General features: G+C 50.5%; 1 protein-coding gene across 1 annotated transcript in view; it reads left to right on the top strand.

The window, feature by feature from the left end:
* Kcnn3 (potassium calcium-activated channel subfamily N member 3) overlaps positions 1-15,896 on the top strand; it is a 151,165-nt gene that overhangs the window by 83,497 nt on the left and 51,772 nt on the right. The window contains exon 3 of the mRNA XM_046421881.2: positions 13,887-14,305. Within this exon, the coding sequence (XP_046277837.1) occupies positions 13,887-14,305 (419 nt within the window). The remainder of the gene's footprint in view (positions 1-13,886; positions 14,306-15,896) is intronic.

Below are 15,896 nucleotides of genomic sequence, written 5' to 3' on the forward strand. Positions count from 1 at the left end.
TTAGTCAGAAGGGGCCATGGAGCTGGTAATGACACTGCCTCAGAGTGGGGAGCTTTTCCAGGGGAGCCCAGCTAGGTACACTTTCCAACAGGGCTTTATTCACAAAATCCTGGGGGTCCCTGGGGAATGGGATGCTCTACATGGAAAATTACAGGGTAGGAAGGGACTCGGGAGATCATTTTCCCTCCAAGAATGGCCATGCTTAAAACATCTCCATTAGGTTCAGCGAGTAGCTTTCCCCAGGATAGTTCTTTTGAAAGATACCTTATTAGGTTTTTAAAATTACAAAAGCAATATAGGCTCATTTTAACACAGAGGTGTGTTCTAATTGTTAAAGGAAAAAAAAATCAATAGTTCCCCTGTTCCCACCCCCACCTCCCCGAAGGAACCAGTGTTACCCATTTGGATGTTTAGCCAGAGGTAATTAACACACCTTTGTGTATGTGCCTCTACATACACAAAAATATACCAACAAAAATATACCAACAGGCATACACATAGAGGGGATTTTTGTTATTATGTACTGTTTTGCTTTTTTTTTAAAAAAAAAAAAAAAAGAGGAATCACACTATACCCATTATACCACAATTTTCTCTTTTTACTTAACATTATAGCATGAGCATTTTCTAAGTCAATTCATATAGATCTGCCTCATTTTCAAAAGCAGCTACATAATGTTCTACAGTACAAGTACCATAATTTATTCAACTGTGTTCCTATCGATCTGTATTCAGGCTGTTTCCAGGACTGGGGATTTAAAAAATTACAAATAAGCAATTATTTTAATGATGTTCTTTGATTTCTTTTTCTATGTTGTACGTACGTTGCAAAAGACTCTTTTGCCTTGAAAGGGAGAAATGGTAAATCACAAGATGTTTTCCTGAACAGTCACGTGTCAAAGTTTTGATGCTTTGAACCACTTATGCATCCCTTTGGGCAACCTGTGTTTCCTGAGTGCTGGGCCTGGCCCTGTGGCCCTGTGATGATGGAGGAGACCCTTCCTTTGCCCTGTGTTAGTAAGGGTGTGGACAAGCCAGTGGACAGACACCCTTTGGTGAAGTGGCTCATATGGGAGCTCAGGAGGGAGTTTTTGGTCAGGGATAGATGATGAATAGATGTGAATGTGGACTTGGGGTTCAAATCCTGTCTCTACCACTTCCTATGTGGCTGTTGGGGAAATCGGTTCCTCTGTAGACTAGGGAAGATAACAGTACGTTTCTTATGGTGCTGTTGTGAGCCCTAAAACAGCCCCAAATAATAGACCTATTATTATGCAGTTTTATTAGATGCAGTTGGACAGGAAGAATGAGCCCCAGTGTGTTCCAACACAGTGGGGTGCCTGTAGTTGGCAATATTAGAAATTCTAGGAAGATCTAGAAGATAGGATCTCAAAGGCTCCAAACATAAAGAAGGAGAAGTAGTTGGGAATGCTAATCACCCTGATTTGATCAGTACACACTGTAGACATGAATTAAAAATGTCACACTGTACCCCATAAATATGTATCATTATTGTGTGTTAATTAAAAAAAAAAAGTGCTTAGGACCGAGCCAGCAAGTTGGACGCACCAAGAGCCCCCCACCAAGACATCAGGAAAATCCCCCCTGAGGGGGCGACTTTTCAGATGGTCCCCGAGGATGAGTTTAAGGGAGATTTGGTCATTTATGATGGGGGGACAAACGCTCCGCCCAGCACCACCACCTGGCCTTGATCTTGGCTCTTCAGCTCCCTAAGTTGATTGAACTTCCAACAACCCCTTTATTTTTAGTTGCTTGAAACACCTGAGTCAGGGTTGAAAATCTCCCACCTCCCCTGAAACTGGAGCTAGCATGGGGAACGTCTGGCCATCCTCCCCGCCGCCGCTACGGGGGACTGGCTCTGTAACAGCAGGGACACATGGACGAGGGAGTCCCCGAGGAAGGCAGCCAGTCCTACCTGTGGGTAGAAGAGGGCCAGCCACGACTGGAAAGGAGGGATGCTCAGTCAGGACCCTCAGGAACAGGAAGGGGCTCTCTGGGGAAGAAGTGTGAAGGAGCAGAGTTTTGCGCAAGAGACGGAAACTCACTCAGGGGCCAGGAGTAACTTGGTTTGGCTGGAATGAGATGCCAGGTGAGGTGGCAGGTGATGCGGATGGAGGGACGGCTGGGACCAGGTGCGGGGTACTTTCTGCCGTGTGCAACTAGGAGGTTGGACTTGGCTCTGAGCACTCTGGGGAGCTAGGGGATGCTCTAGGAGGGGAGGGGAGGGGACGTTTGGTTTGTGTTGGGCACATGCACTCTGGAGCCAGAAGACAGTGGAGTGGGGCGCATGAGGGGATGTGGGTGTGGCTTGGGTTATACTCTGTCCTGCTTCAAATAGAAATGAGCACAAACCCCCACCCTGCCCAGGGAGGACACTCAGTGTCTCTCTAGGGGTTTTTGCAGATTCTTAGAAATTTCCATTTCTCTCTTGGCAATTCCTCTGATGGCAAACCCCTGTTTCTGCTGGATTTTCCATCTCTTAGTGACCCCTTTTCATTCTGGGTCGCTTCCTATTTTGTCTTTGATCCCCAAAGGACTCATGATCAAAGCTTCCCCATTAGCCTGCTTTTCTGGGGTCAGGAGCAAGGAGAGGGGTGATGTTTCAGTGGACGACAAACAAGCTAGCACCCAGTTCTTCAGAGTTCTGTTCTTAAAAGTCAGGAAACTGTCCTGCCTTGTGGGGGTGTCCGCATCAGCTAATTCCATGTGGGCTCCAGCCTCCCTCCTGCCGTGGACCAGCCCAAGGGGCCTCTTGGCCACTTCCTTTCTGATCCTAGAGCGCACAGCCCCGAGCCCTCAATCTCCTGTTCATTTTCAGGGCAGTCAATTAAGACCCCTGTTGTTCTCCTCTGACCGCACCCCAACCTTGCCCAGATGGAATCTCCTTCATTTAGCAAACACGCTTAGGTCTGTAGGTGGGCTCCTCATCGAAGATGGACTCTTCCCTGAGAGGGACTCCACCACCAGATCTCCATAGAGATCTCGTCATGGGGGGTGCGGGGGATGAGGAGGCAGGGAACATGATACACAGATATTCTCTCTGTGGAGATGAAAGCAATTGTCTTACTTCCACAGACAGAGACCCATCTCGAGGGCTAACTTCAGTGTGGATTTCCCAGGGTGGTGCAGACACTAGGAACGAACCCCAGCTCATTTTAATTGCATATTGATTCTCTGGTCAGTGACGATTCTTCTAAGAATGACTGTCTGAAGGGTGGGTTTGACTTTTCTTTAGAACAAAACAGAGACCAAACTGGCCAGTCCCCAACAGATTGGGGTCTACTTGCCAGGCCGGCAGGTGAATGGGTGGAAGACTTGGAGTCCCATGGAATCCCCTGCAGGCCCCGGGCCATTGACAGAACCTCCCTGGGCTTTGGTTTTTCATCTGCAAAATGGGCATACCATTACTTCCCTTGGGAGGTTGCAATGAGACTAGCATGTGCCAAATCATGGCCCAGAATCTAGCTTTCAGGTATTTTTGAAGCATGTGGATCCTTCTATGGACTGATTGTGTCCCCTCAAATTCCTGTCTCAGTGCGCCTGCATCGAAAGATAGGAGCTTTAGGATGCTATTAAGCCTAAATAAGGTCATACGGGTGGGGCACTAGTCCAATAGGACTGTGGCCTTACAAGAGGAAGATTTCCATCTCACACGGTTCCCCACCAGGGTGGCACTCTGATCTCAGGCTTTCAGCCTCCAGCATAGTGAGAAAATGAATTTCAGTTATTTAAGTCACCCAGTCAGTGATATTTTTGTTATAGCAGCTGGAGCAGACTGATACAGACATTCCGTATCTGTGGACAAGTCTGCTGTATCTAGGGATATAGCAAGAACAAGCAGATAAGGCCTCTGTATTCATAGAGTTTACATTTTAGCGGAGGAAACAGATAATAAAAAGGTAAACCATTTAATTTCAGTAAGTGACTCCCACTGGGAAGAGAACAAGTCAGAGAGCCTATCTTCAGACTGTTGTAGCATAGTGTGCATGGCCTGGTCGGGTAGGCCTGTGACCTCCCTGCCGTTCAATACAGCTCCCCCATCACCTCCAGGGTCCCCTTGACCTGGCTCCTCTCCCTTCTTGGCCTCAGCTGGTACCCACCTTGGCCTTCTTCCTTCTCAGACTCTCCAAGTGCCATCCTGCCTTGGGCATTTTCCACGTGTGCCCCTCTACCTATAATGCATCCCTTTGCAAGGCTCACCACTCACCCCAAGACCCTCTCTCTGGACAGTCCAGCTCTGGCTGCCTGTGCAGGACGGCTCTGCCTGACCCAGGCCTCTCTCATTGTCTTTGCCCTGTCTTATTCTCTTCCCAGTGGGAGTCACTTACTGAAATTAAACGGTTTACCTTTTTATTATCTGTTTCCTCCACTAGAATGTAAGCTCTGTGGGAACAGAGGCCGTACCTCCTCGGTCTTGCTGTATCCCTAGAGCTTAGCACAGGACTGTCACGTCGTCAGAACTCAATTCCTACTGATGAATGAATGAGGGAACTGATCAGGGCAAAGCTCACGCCTGTGCACCCAGCGGATCTTGACCTGGACCTCAAGCCCCTTGATTTCCAGCTGTTTCAGTCAGCTTTCCCACTGCTGTGACCAAAAGACCTGACAAGAACAATTAGAGGAGGAAAAGTTTAATTTTGGAGAAAGAGAGAGAGAGGAGGAGGAGGAGGAGGCAGAGTGGGGGAGCATGCGCTGTCTCGGCTCAGCAAGGACGAAATAGAAACCCAAAGGCATACCCCAGTGACCCACCTCCTCTAGCACACCCTACCTGCCTTCAGTTACCTATCAGGAGATTAATCCTCTGACTGGGCTCAGGCTCTCATAATCCAATCATCTCACTTCTAAACCTCCTTGCCTTGTCTCACACATGAGCTGTGGGGGATACCTCCTTGCTGAACCATAACACCGGAATTATACCTTACTCCCCAGTACAACCAGAGGAAAAGTGGTCCATCCAATGGTTTTCCAGCTAAAGGGTTCTGTGCAGGGGTCTGTAGGCCACTGCAGAGGTCTCTCTGAGCTGGGGGAGGAGGTGAGTGAGTTGGCCATTGGATGTTTCAACTGGAAAGCTGAGTCTGTCTTTCCCCTATTGAACTTATATGAAACCCTCATTAGAAGAAATGGCCCCACAGCTAGGAAAAGAGTGGAAACTACACATTGAATCCAACTCTTGATGTTACAGATGCAGAATCTGGGGTCCAGAGAGGGACAGAGACTTGCCACATAAGATGGGCAGTAGCAGAATATTCTATCCCCAATGGTGCCACCATCAGAAATAGAGGAATTCTTGCCATGTGAATGAAAAATCTTGCTCCCCCCAATGCCATAGCTGTACTTGCATTCTCCAAGAGCTGGGCACAGGAGAAAGGATTCGTGGTCACCCCTGGTCTCTGTTACTCCCACACAGATTACAGATTCAGAAGTCCCCAAGGTTCTCATGCACACAGCAAGAGACCATGGCAAACTCTGCCAGGGGCACGTGGGAGAGCCCTGGCCTGACCACGCCAAAGAGCCACAGGGGGACATTGCCTAGAGCCCCGTGCCACCTGCCTCAGTAAGTTAAGTTTGGACAGGGAGGATTTCTTCTTGGATAACACAGAACAGGGCAGCATCACTCACCACCACGCCCACTTCTTTTAAAAAGTCCCCCTTTTTTTCTACCTTGGCTTTTTCTTTTTTCTTATTTTCTGTTCGGTTCTTCCCTCCCCGTCTTCATCTACTTCTGTGGAGCATTTGCTTACTAGAAATTTTATGTTCAGCATAACTGCCAACCCGAAGTTCATTTTATCACTCGCAATCAGCTCCCATCCTCAGGGAAACCTAATTAGGTATTACAGGACTTTTGATGTTGTTTCCATGGCAACCCCATAGTAATGTTGTATATGCAGAGTATGTGCTCTAGGGAATCTAAATTTATTATCTATATAGCATACATTAATAACATATTTTAAGAAAATCTGTTTTTATCTGTGATGTTTTTCCTTTTACTTTTTTTCTGTATACATATATATGTATAGATATCTATATCTGTATATATATAGGCATATACGGATATAGATATAGAGATACGGAAAAAATATATGTATTTTTTTAAATGATGGAGAATTTCCCTGATGTTTTTCTCCCACAGCGAGGGAACAGCAGCGATCACAAAAGCTTTTCCCATTTTCTCTTCTTTAACTTGTAAAAATCCATAGTTGTGCAAGAATGGAAGTTTTTCAGGTTGGTCAGAAAATATCTAAGAAGGGTCTTCCTCCATAGCTGAGAACATTTTATTAAAAGATTTTGTTTTAAAAAGAACATAAAAGACCTCAAGCCTTCCAAAATAGCATGGGCGGGGCGAGACGGTCTACTGAACCCCATGAAACAACAGCAAGTTCACGTGCCCCGAAAACAGAACAGAACAGGGAGTCCGGCTGTGCGGCCCCCTCTCAGGGTGCTTGCCGGGACCTGAAGCCCAGCTCTGTCACGGTCACCGGGAGCTGCACAGAATCCTTATCTCCTTGTACATGCTACCAAGTCCTAGGCCAGAGGCTTAACTCTGGGGGCCCCAACAAACCAAATCCATCCTCTCACCCCAAAGACCAAACAGAAAGGTAAGGGTGACAAGCAGGAAAAGAATCAATTTGGCCACTTCGGAAAGGCGAAGCGAGATCCAGCATCTCAGCCCGTCAGCCCGGGACTGGGGAGGGGCTGGGGTATGCGTAACGGGCAGTCCTGGTCACAGGGTGGTCTGGCTGCCATTCTCTCAGTTCTGGTTCTTTAAGGTGAGATCTCTGTCATCATGGAGGTCAGTTTCCACTTGCTACTCGGACGTTTGTCTACCAGGCCTGTGATCCTGGAAGGAGGCACCTCAAGTTCCAGGAGGTGGTAGCTCCTGCTCAGGGGCAGTCTGGTTGTGAGGTGGTGTGCCTGCCCCCCTCTGCTTCTGGAAAGTTCAGAACAACTGAAGACTTCTGGGTGCCCCTGCAGGACTCCGGCACAGGACGCTGCCCATCTCGCCTCGGTCTGCAGGTGGGAGGAGACAGGTGGGGCGAATCCGGGTCTAATCAACCTGTATTAGCAGTTTCCAGATGAACACCCCTTAAAGCATGAGCCTATGTGCAGAGCCGAGCAGGCCGCAGGGTTTAAGGTCACGGAGAAGACGGATACAAAGTGGATACTGTGCAGCTTCCTAAGCTTTATCCTGCTTTTAGTTACCCTCAGGGCATCTGCAGGCCTAAACGAAGAGTCTTTGCTTTTAGCAAAAGCAGCTTCTCTAAGTCCCTGTAATACAGGACAACCTGTCCCAGACCCTGTGGCTACTCTATAGTGAACTCCAGAGATTCTGGTTGAACTGGCCTGTCTTAAGGTGACCAGCTTGCCCTTCAGAGCTGGCCTCTGCCGGGAGCTGGCAAGTGGCATGATGCTCTGGGAGAAGCTCTGGAGAGCAACAATCAGCTTGTCCTGGTGAGCAAGAGGGGCTGATGGAAGGGCTAGGCCAGCCTTATAGAAAGAGCCTGCTAGTCCAGGTACAGTGGCCCACGCCTGTAATCCCAGAGGCTCTGGAGGCTGAGGCAGAAGGATCACGAGTTCAAAGCCAGCCTCAGCAACTTCCTTTAAGACCTAAGCAACTCATGACCCTGTCTCTAAGTAAAATACAAAAAAAGGGCTGGGGATGTGACTCAGTGGTTAAGCACCCCTAGTACCTCCCAAAAAAAAGTCTGCTAGGCACCATGTCCCACAGCCAAAACTCACCCTTAAATAACTGAAATCATTTTCTTTGATTCCCTTATGATCATTCAGAGATGAAGTGTCCCACTGACCTTTTGCTGGGTGACCTTTTGACCTTTTCCAGCTAAACCATTTACTCTTCAAATTTCCCAACAAGTTTCACTGTTCCTGCTTCCCCATAAATTTGATTCTGCCTTTTCCTTAATTCCATCACCAGCATCTACCAGCAAACTTCTTCTCTTCCAGGAAAACTTCGTATGGAAAATAACTAAACAGTTTGTAAAATAACTTTTTTAATGTTTTGAATTATTCCTTGATCTATGAAACTGTAGGGTTGAGGTGAGGGAAGCTGGAGTGACCCCTGACCAGGATCCCCCAGTCACTTTAGAAAGACTGGCCAGCCAATGACGGCTTGACTGAGCTAGGAGACTCTGAAGGGGAAATGCTGGGCGTGGTAGGCGAATTATCCACTTCTGATGCACATGCTAAGTGAAGTGTATGAATTAATTTGGGTACTTGTCAGTCTTATCGGGTAGAAAAGCACCCCCAAATTTAACGTTTCAAACCATAGGATTCTCTGGGGCAGCAACCTAGGAGCAGGTGGTCTAGGATGGCCTCACCACAGTGTCTCCCAGCTGGGGCTCTCTGCAGGCTGTGGTGACAGCAAGGATGAGGTCATGTGTCTACAGCAAGCCCCACAGCACTGGCATTTCCCAAACCTCTGCGGCATTACATTTACTAATTTCCTCTTGGCCAGAGTGAGGCACACAGCCAATTTCAGATTCAAGTGGTTGGGAAGGAGACCGTGCCTCTTGCTGGGTGGAGAGATGGAGTGGCAGGTACAGAATCGAGCTAACAATGGAAGGAATCTGGGGTCATTTTGCAAGCTCCATGTCAGGTGTGTCTGCCTCCAGGTGCTGCCAAAACCCTGTCTATCCCAAGAGGCTTTCCAACATGGGTCCTCCTCTGGATTCTCGAATGCTCAAGAGCCACTCGAGATCGCGAGCTGATTTGTGGACACGTGTTTGACTCATGTCTATGTCTCCACAGCGTCTCATCCGCGTTGGTTCTTCCTGATGGTTAATCAAATTGAGTTGAGAGAATGGAGGTGGTTCTCTTTTTGCTCTAATTACAAACTTCTTAAAAGCAAGTTTGGAATCACTCTGTTGTGTAAAACCTCCCTCCCAAAGCCCTGGGGATTACACTAACACACTGAAAATCCTACAAGCTCTCAGAATCCCCAGTAAAGCAGCAGACGGATTTGGTGTAAGGGGCAAACCCAGGCCAGGTCAGGAGGACACTTGCTCTTAGCTCCGGGCCTCTGAGCTTTCTCCCCTCCAGGGACCCTCGGTGCTCCCCACTGTGCTGGATTCTGTCCACATCACCTTGGAACTTTTCCTGAATCTGTCCAAGGTGAACAGTTAAGCTGTTGTAGAACCAGGGCTGGGTAAGGAGACCAAACCCTAGGAGAGGACCGTCCTTGAATATTGTCCTTGACCCTCTGATGTAGTGCTATGCAAAATCCTGATTCCAGATTAGCTCTAGAACTCTCTTTTTCTCTTCTGGGCAGACTGGACCCAGGGGTGCTCGACCACTGAACCACACCCCCAGTCCTTTTTACTTTTTGAGATGGGTTCTCTCTAAGTTGCTTAGGCCCTTGATAAATTGGTCTTGAACTTTCAATCCTCCTGCCTCAGCCTCCCAGTCCTCTGAGATCACAGGTGTGTGCCACTGTGCCTGGTAGTTCTAGAACTTTCTAAGGTTTGGAGATCGCCTGGGACAGTGCCCTCCATATTGGACCACCCTTGGGAAATTCAACAGTCTCCCTTCCCATGGCTTGAGATGAATTGGCAGGACTTTTGTTAGTCACAGGCTTAGGAATGAACCTCTGATGGGAATTTCCATTCTGAGTGGCTAACAAGGGCCATAGGCAACTGTCCATACCTATCTTCTACCCGCCCCCCATTCACTAAAACCCAACAGACCACTCACGGTGAGCCAGGCACCATCCCAGGCAGGGGGAGGAGGGGAGATGAGCCAGGCGTGGACCCTGTCCCCAGAGAGCTCCCATGGACAGAGGACACCAGCAAGGTGGGAGGTGCCATCGAGAGTCCACACAAGCCACAGAACTGAGGCTCCTTAGAGAGGGAGGCTCCTAATGTAATCTAATCCATCCCCTCCTTCCTCAGAGGAGGAAACTGAGCCCAAGAGAGGGAAGATTGGTTGTCCAGGGTCACACGGTGATGGGTATTGATTCACCACACAAGCATCCATTGAACCCCTATTACATGTCAAGATCTGGGCTAGGCCCTGCCGGTACCACAGAGCCTTTGCCAGAACCCCTGATCCTTTGGAGTTCCAGCTGTTACTAGTAGGTCCCAATCCTGGTTACATTTTGGAGTCACCTGGGGAGATTTAAGAAAAAATATCCCAATGCCTGGGCCTCACCCCCCCCCCGCCCCCAGAGATTCAGACCTACTTGATATAAAGTGGGCCTGGATATGGGATTTTTTTATATATTTGTTTTTTTAGTTGTAGTTGGACACAATACCTTTATTCCATTCATTTATTTTTGATGTGGTGCTGAGGATCGAACCCAAGGCCCCGCACATGATAGGCGAGCGCTCTACGGCTGAGCCACAATCCCAGCCCCTGGGTATGGGATTTTTAAAAATGGGATTTCCAAGTGATTCAAATGTACAGACAAGTTGAAAACAATAAGTCTAAGGGGAGAGACAGACAAAACCCTGAAGAAGTCAAACGAATACATGATTGAGATTTGGGCTTTTCAAGGAACGAACAGTGTGCTGGGTGGGGAAGCAGGAGGGCGGTGGCTGTTATCTGTCCTCAATTGAAGGGGAGCAAGGACAGGTTTGGAGAGCCCAGATTCCAGGGGTCAGAAAGTAGAAGGCATTGGGTGTCCTCATATGGGACAGACGTGGGTGTTCTGGAAGATCCACCAAACCTCGCCAACCAGAGGCTTCCAAGGGATGCCTCCCGTCCAGCGCCCTCAGGCAGCCGCCTCAAGGGTCCCTCACTTTTCAGAGTAGTCGGCAAAGCACAATCCCGTTGTTATCTATGTTGAGGGCGCCTAGCACTGATCCCGTGGGGCAGGCAAGGTCAAGGTCACTACCCTGTGATACTGATGGGCAAGCAGGCCGCGCTGAGTCCTGTGACTGGCCTAAGATAACGTGGTAAAAAACTGGTGGGAGCTCACAAGCCTCCAAATCCACTAGACCCCCCTCCCCCACCTGCACCAGGACACCTGAGAGGCCCTGGGACCTGTACCCTCCCACCAAGCAGGGCAGAGCCACTGTCCCCCTATCCTTCAATCAGATAGCATACAATCCCGTTCCCTATCAAGCAATCAAAGAAATCTGTTACTCATCGCTTCAGTTCCTGCCCAGAGCGAACCCAGTTACTATAGTAACCGGATGGGATTCGTATTACAGGGTGGATGGTTTTAATTTCATATTTGAAGAGTTTGGCCAGACAGTCATGTTGCCATGGCTCGGCCTGTTGGGTGGCAGTTAGGAGCCGGGGGAACCCTTGGAGTGGCCATTAGGTCTTTCTAATTGGTGGGGGATCCTGCGTCTGGGAAAACCCGGGCTCCTCAGCCCTGGGGAAGAAGGAGGGGCATCTCCCTGTAGTGCTGTGCTATGCGCCTCCCGTTCTGCGATGACAGCTTCCTGTTGAGCCCTGGCCAGGTGCTCCCATTGTGGACGTTACCTCCCCTCCACCATCCTCACCGGGGGTGACCCGGATCACACAGGCTTTCCCCCACCCTGAATCCCACCCCCACCGTAGATGGAGGGCCTTCAGCACACAGCTGTTGAGTGAAGGAGTCAGTGGTCTTTTATGGCCCCTGAAGTTCACTCACAGGTGACTATGGATCTGTAGGGTCCTGGGCAGGGAGAAGGGACCAGGCTCAGCAAGGAGAGAGACCCACCATCAGCTTGGCCTCCCTCCTGCAGCCTTTACCCGTTGGCCCTGGCTGAGTTGCCTGGAACAAGTGCCCCAGGCAGATACCCAAGCCAAGGTGACCCCTATTGTCACATCACGGGACTGGATAGGTTTGCCTTGAATTCATTCAGACATGATGGCGACCCCTTGATGGATCCTGCTTCTTCTTAGAGGCCTCAGGCCTGGACAGCACAGGCTCTCTCCTGGGTCCTGGTGTCTGTGGGCAGGGCAGCGGGTGAGGGGGAAGAGGGGGTACTTGATGACTGACACCAAAACAGAGCAGAAGGCCTGACCTGGTGGCGCACGCCTGTAACCCCAGCGACTCTGCAGGCTGAGGCAGGAGGGTGTCGGTTCAAAGCCACCTCAGCAACTTAGGGAGGCCCTAGGTAACTTAGTGAGACCCTGTCTCAAAGTAAAAACATAAAAAGGGCTGGGGATGTGGCTCAGTGGTTAAGCCCCTGGGTTCAATCCCTGGTTACAAAGCAAACAAATGTAGCAGAAGCTTCCTTGCGCCCAGACCCTTGAAGGAGCAATGGGATGGACAGAGTGAAGAGCCTCTTGTCCCTAATGCCCCTGGGCAGAGTGAAGGGAGGCTTAGCTCAGTCTTTGGCCAATCCCCCACCCCCACCTCCCTCTGTCTCACTGACTCCCCCTGAGGGGAGCCTGTATTTCCAGACTAAATCAGACTTCTTTCGCCAGCCCTGCCCCAATATTATCTTTTTTAAATTTACTGTGCGTTATAGTTATACATGACAGTGGGACTCAGTGTGACATACTCACATGGACAGTAACTTAATTTGGTGAGGCACAGAGAAGTTCGGTGACTTACACAAGATCACAGAGCACATTAGTGCTAAGATCAGGCAGCCCTCTCCAAAGCCCATGCCAGGAACGCTTCATGGCACACCCGGAGCACAGCACTGCCAGCAGACACTCGCGGGTCCCTGCTCTGAGCGGGGAGCAGGACTCTGTGCCGGCCCTTGTGAGTTCACTCATGCAGGAAACTTCAATTTTCATCTCTGCAGCCTCCTCCAAGCTCTGGGCCTGGTGGGATGTGTTTTTCATAGTCAAGAGCTGTTCTTGCTCCTTGTCACGGAGTGGCCAGTTTGGGGGTCTGGCACCTTCAGACTGGAAGGGACCTTAGAAGTGTATAGCCCAAACCTACCCAACTGTTCTCTCCTCCCAATTCCCTCCCGCAACACAGAACACTCTGCTCACCCCATTGGTGGAGTTCTTGTCCAGACAGCAAGCAATTCTCCCGCGGACACCCTTGGGTGACCTGGGGTTCAGCTCAGTTTGAACAGTACCTACCTGAAGTTAGCATTACACGGCACAGGCTAAGGGCCCAGTCCTGCCATACCACCCCCACTTCAGAGCCCCCCTTGTGGTTCTGACCAATCCGCTCTAAACCAGGGCTCCCATGGTCTCCTCCTTAGATTTGATGAATTTGCTAGAGAAATTTACAGAGCTCAGAGGACACAGTTGCTGGTTTATGACAGAGTATATCGCAGGTGAAGAGTCAGAGGGAAGAGATCCAGAGGGCGCTGCATGGGGGAAGGGCCCAGAGCTCCAGGCCTTTCTAGGGGGGCCATCTTCCAGCTACTTCCATGGGTTTGCAATAGGAGGCTCTCCGGACCTGTCCTTTGGTTTTTATGGAGATCTCATTGCGCAGGTGGAACTGAATAAGTCACTGGTCACCCATGATCAGCCCAACCTCCAGCCCCGCTCCCTGGGGGGGGGTGGGCAGGATGCGCAGGAAGCCCCCCCCCCCAGCCACAGTCCTCACATCTGCCTTCAAATGACACTTAACACTTGGGGAATTCCCCCCTTCTTGGTGCCGCGGGTCAGGCCCAGGGCCTCAGGGATGCCAGGCAGGCGCCCTACCTACCACCAAGCCCTTACCCAGCGCCTGGGGTTTCCTTGTTGTGAATGAAGGACTCTCCGGCTTTGTTCTTTCGTGGTGCAGGGGACGGACCTCAGACATGTTAGGAAGGCACTTCACTACGGAGCTCCACCCCTAGGAAATCCCAACATCCCAGGAAACCGTTTCCGGAGGAGGAAAGCTAGGCCCCTGTCGGAGGCCCGAGGTGCCGAGGTGCCGGCTGACCCGTGCCGGCAGCCGCCCGCCCCCTGAGCCCTGCTGTGGCGCCCAGTGCTGGCCCCGCCAACTAACCCTGTGTGCTCCCGCAGCTCTTCGTGATCGACAACGGCGCGGACGACTGGCGCATAGCCATGACCTACGAGCGCATCCTCTACATCAGCCTGGAGATGCTGGTGTGCGCCATCCACCCCATCCCCGGCGAGTACAAGTTCTTCTGGACGGCGCGCCTGGCCTTCTCCTACACGCCGTCGCGGGCCGAGGCCGACGTGGACATCATCCTGTCCATCCCCATGTTCCTGCGCCTCTACCTGATCGCGCGCGTCATGCTGCTGCACAGCAAGCTCTTCACGGACGCCTCCTCCCGCAGCATCGGGGCGCTCAACAAGATCAACTTCAACACGCGCTTCGTCATGAAGACGCTCATGACCATCTGCCCCGGCACCGTGCTGCTCGTCTTCAGCATCTCCCTGTGGATCATCGCCGCCTGGACCGTGCGAGTCTGCGAAAGGTACTCCCAGCGTCCTGTCCTCCCCACGGGGCCCTGAGCAGAGCCGCCAGGTAAGGGAGGAGGAGCGGGAGGCCCAGGGTGTGCTCGGAGGAGGACTGCCCAGCCCCTCCAGGGAGCCGGTGGGCCCAGGGGGCGCAGCTGGCCTTCCTGCGCTGGATACCGAAGCCCAGGCACCAAGGTAAGGCGGGGACACAGGAGACTCCTGACTCCCACTCCCTGGGTACACCAATGTGTCAAGACCTTCTGGTCACATTGTTAACCCGTACTGGGTCCCACACTTGGCCACCTTTGTGTCTCTTTAATGATGCCCACCGTAGGAATGCAGCCTCTGAGCTGGTTCTCAACAGCATCGGCCTAAAACCCTCTGCATCGCCCAACCCCGCTAGCTCCCCAAGGGTTGGTCCCTGCTCTGCAGGGTCAGCATCAGGTCATCTGTTACAAGGCAGAACCCTGCCTTCCCCCAGAGCTGCTGAGGTGGGGCCAGCTTGGCGGGCACCTTAAAGGTTGAGAAGCACTTCACTGATGGGATAGATTGGGCCGTGATTCAGAGAAGTGGCAGATGGGAGAGAAGGGGGATGTGGCCTCACGGAGATCCCAGGCTCTGCAACATCATGCCAGTTCCCCAGAATAGCCACCATCAGACCTCAAGGTTAGGACCGTTGCTCCCTCCTTTTGCCACCACCTTCAGGCTGACCTCTGTGACTTCTCTCCCTTTCAAGCTGGTCCTGGATATTCTTTTTAATCTGATTGCACATATGGAGTCCAAACCTTGATTAGAAACTTGGACTCTGCCCCTAAGTTGCTGTGAGACAAAGGTCAAGTTACTTAACCTCTCTGAGCTTCAGTTTTCTCATTTGAAAGTGAGGATAAATTGAAATAGAATAAAGATATGTTCACAGGAGAAAAAAAATGTCATGTCAGAAAGCATCTTCTGTAGTTTACACAAATCCTGGTAGTCTTCCTCCATTCATCAATGTTTTACAATTTTATCGTCAAATCACCTCTGCACGGGGAACCTAGCCGAGATAAAACAAGGCAAAGAAGTGTGGAGAAGAGTTAGCCTTACTGTATCTCACGTGGGTGCTTTGAACCCCATTTCCCACCTATTTTGAGATGTTCTGTTTGTAGATTTCTTTCAGATTTTTTTTTTGGCCAGTGAGACATAGTCAAATGGAGAGGATATTCTGCTGAGCAGACCGGTCTCTTTAAGGGTGGCAGGTTTAGTCTCTGAAAACCAGTGAAGTGAGAACTTTCTCACAGATAGAGCCCAGGGCCACAGGATACCAGATATTCAGACCCCTGTCCTTGCGTGGGAACTGAAGTCTCAACACGTGCTCCCAGTGGGCTCCACGTTCTGCTGACACTCTTCCTGTAGTGGAGAGACTTACCTTTCTGGGCTTCAACATTCTCAACTGTGAGCAGAGACAATAGTGCCCGCTTTGCAGGACTTATTATTAGAGTCACACTAGGTGATGTATATGAGCTGTGTATTGTCATACAGTGGTAGTAAAAATTATTAATAGGAATTGCGTAGGTTCCTGCATAACTCTTGGGAATTTCGTGGCTGTTATTTATAATTAGAACAGACCCA

Source organism: Marmota monax, unplaced genomic scaffold, assembly GCF_021218885.2.
Source record: "Marmota monax isolate L192 unplaced genomic scaffold, Marmota_monax_Labrador192_F-V1.1 WCK01_AAM20220418_F8-fsc00108, whole genome shotgun sequence".
Classification (NCBI taxonomy): Eukaryota; Metazoa; Chordata; class Mammalia; order Rodentia; family Sciuridae; genus Marmota; species Marmota monax.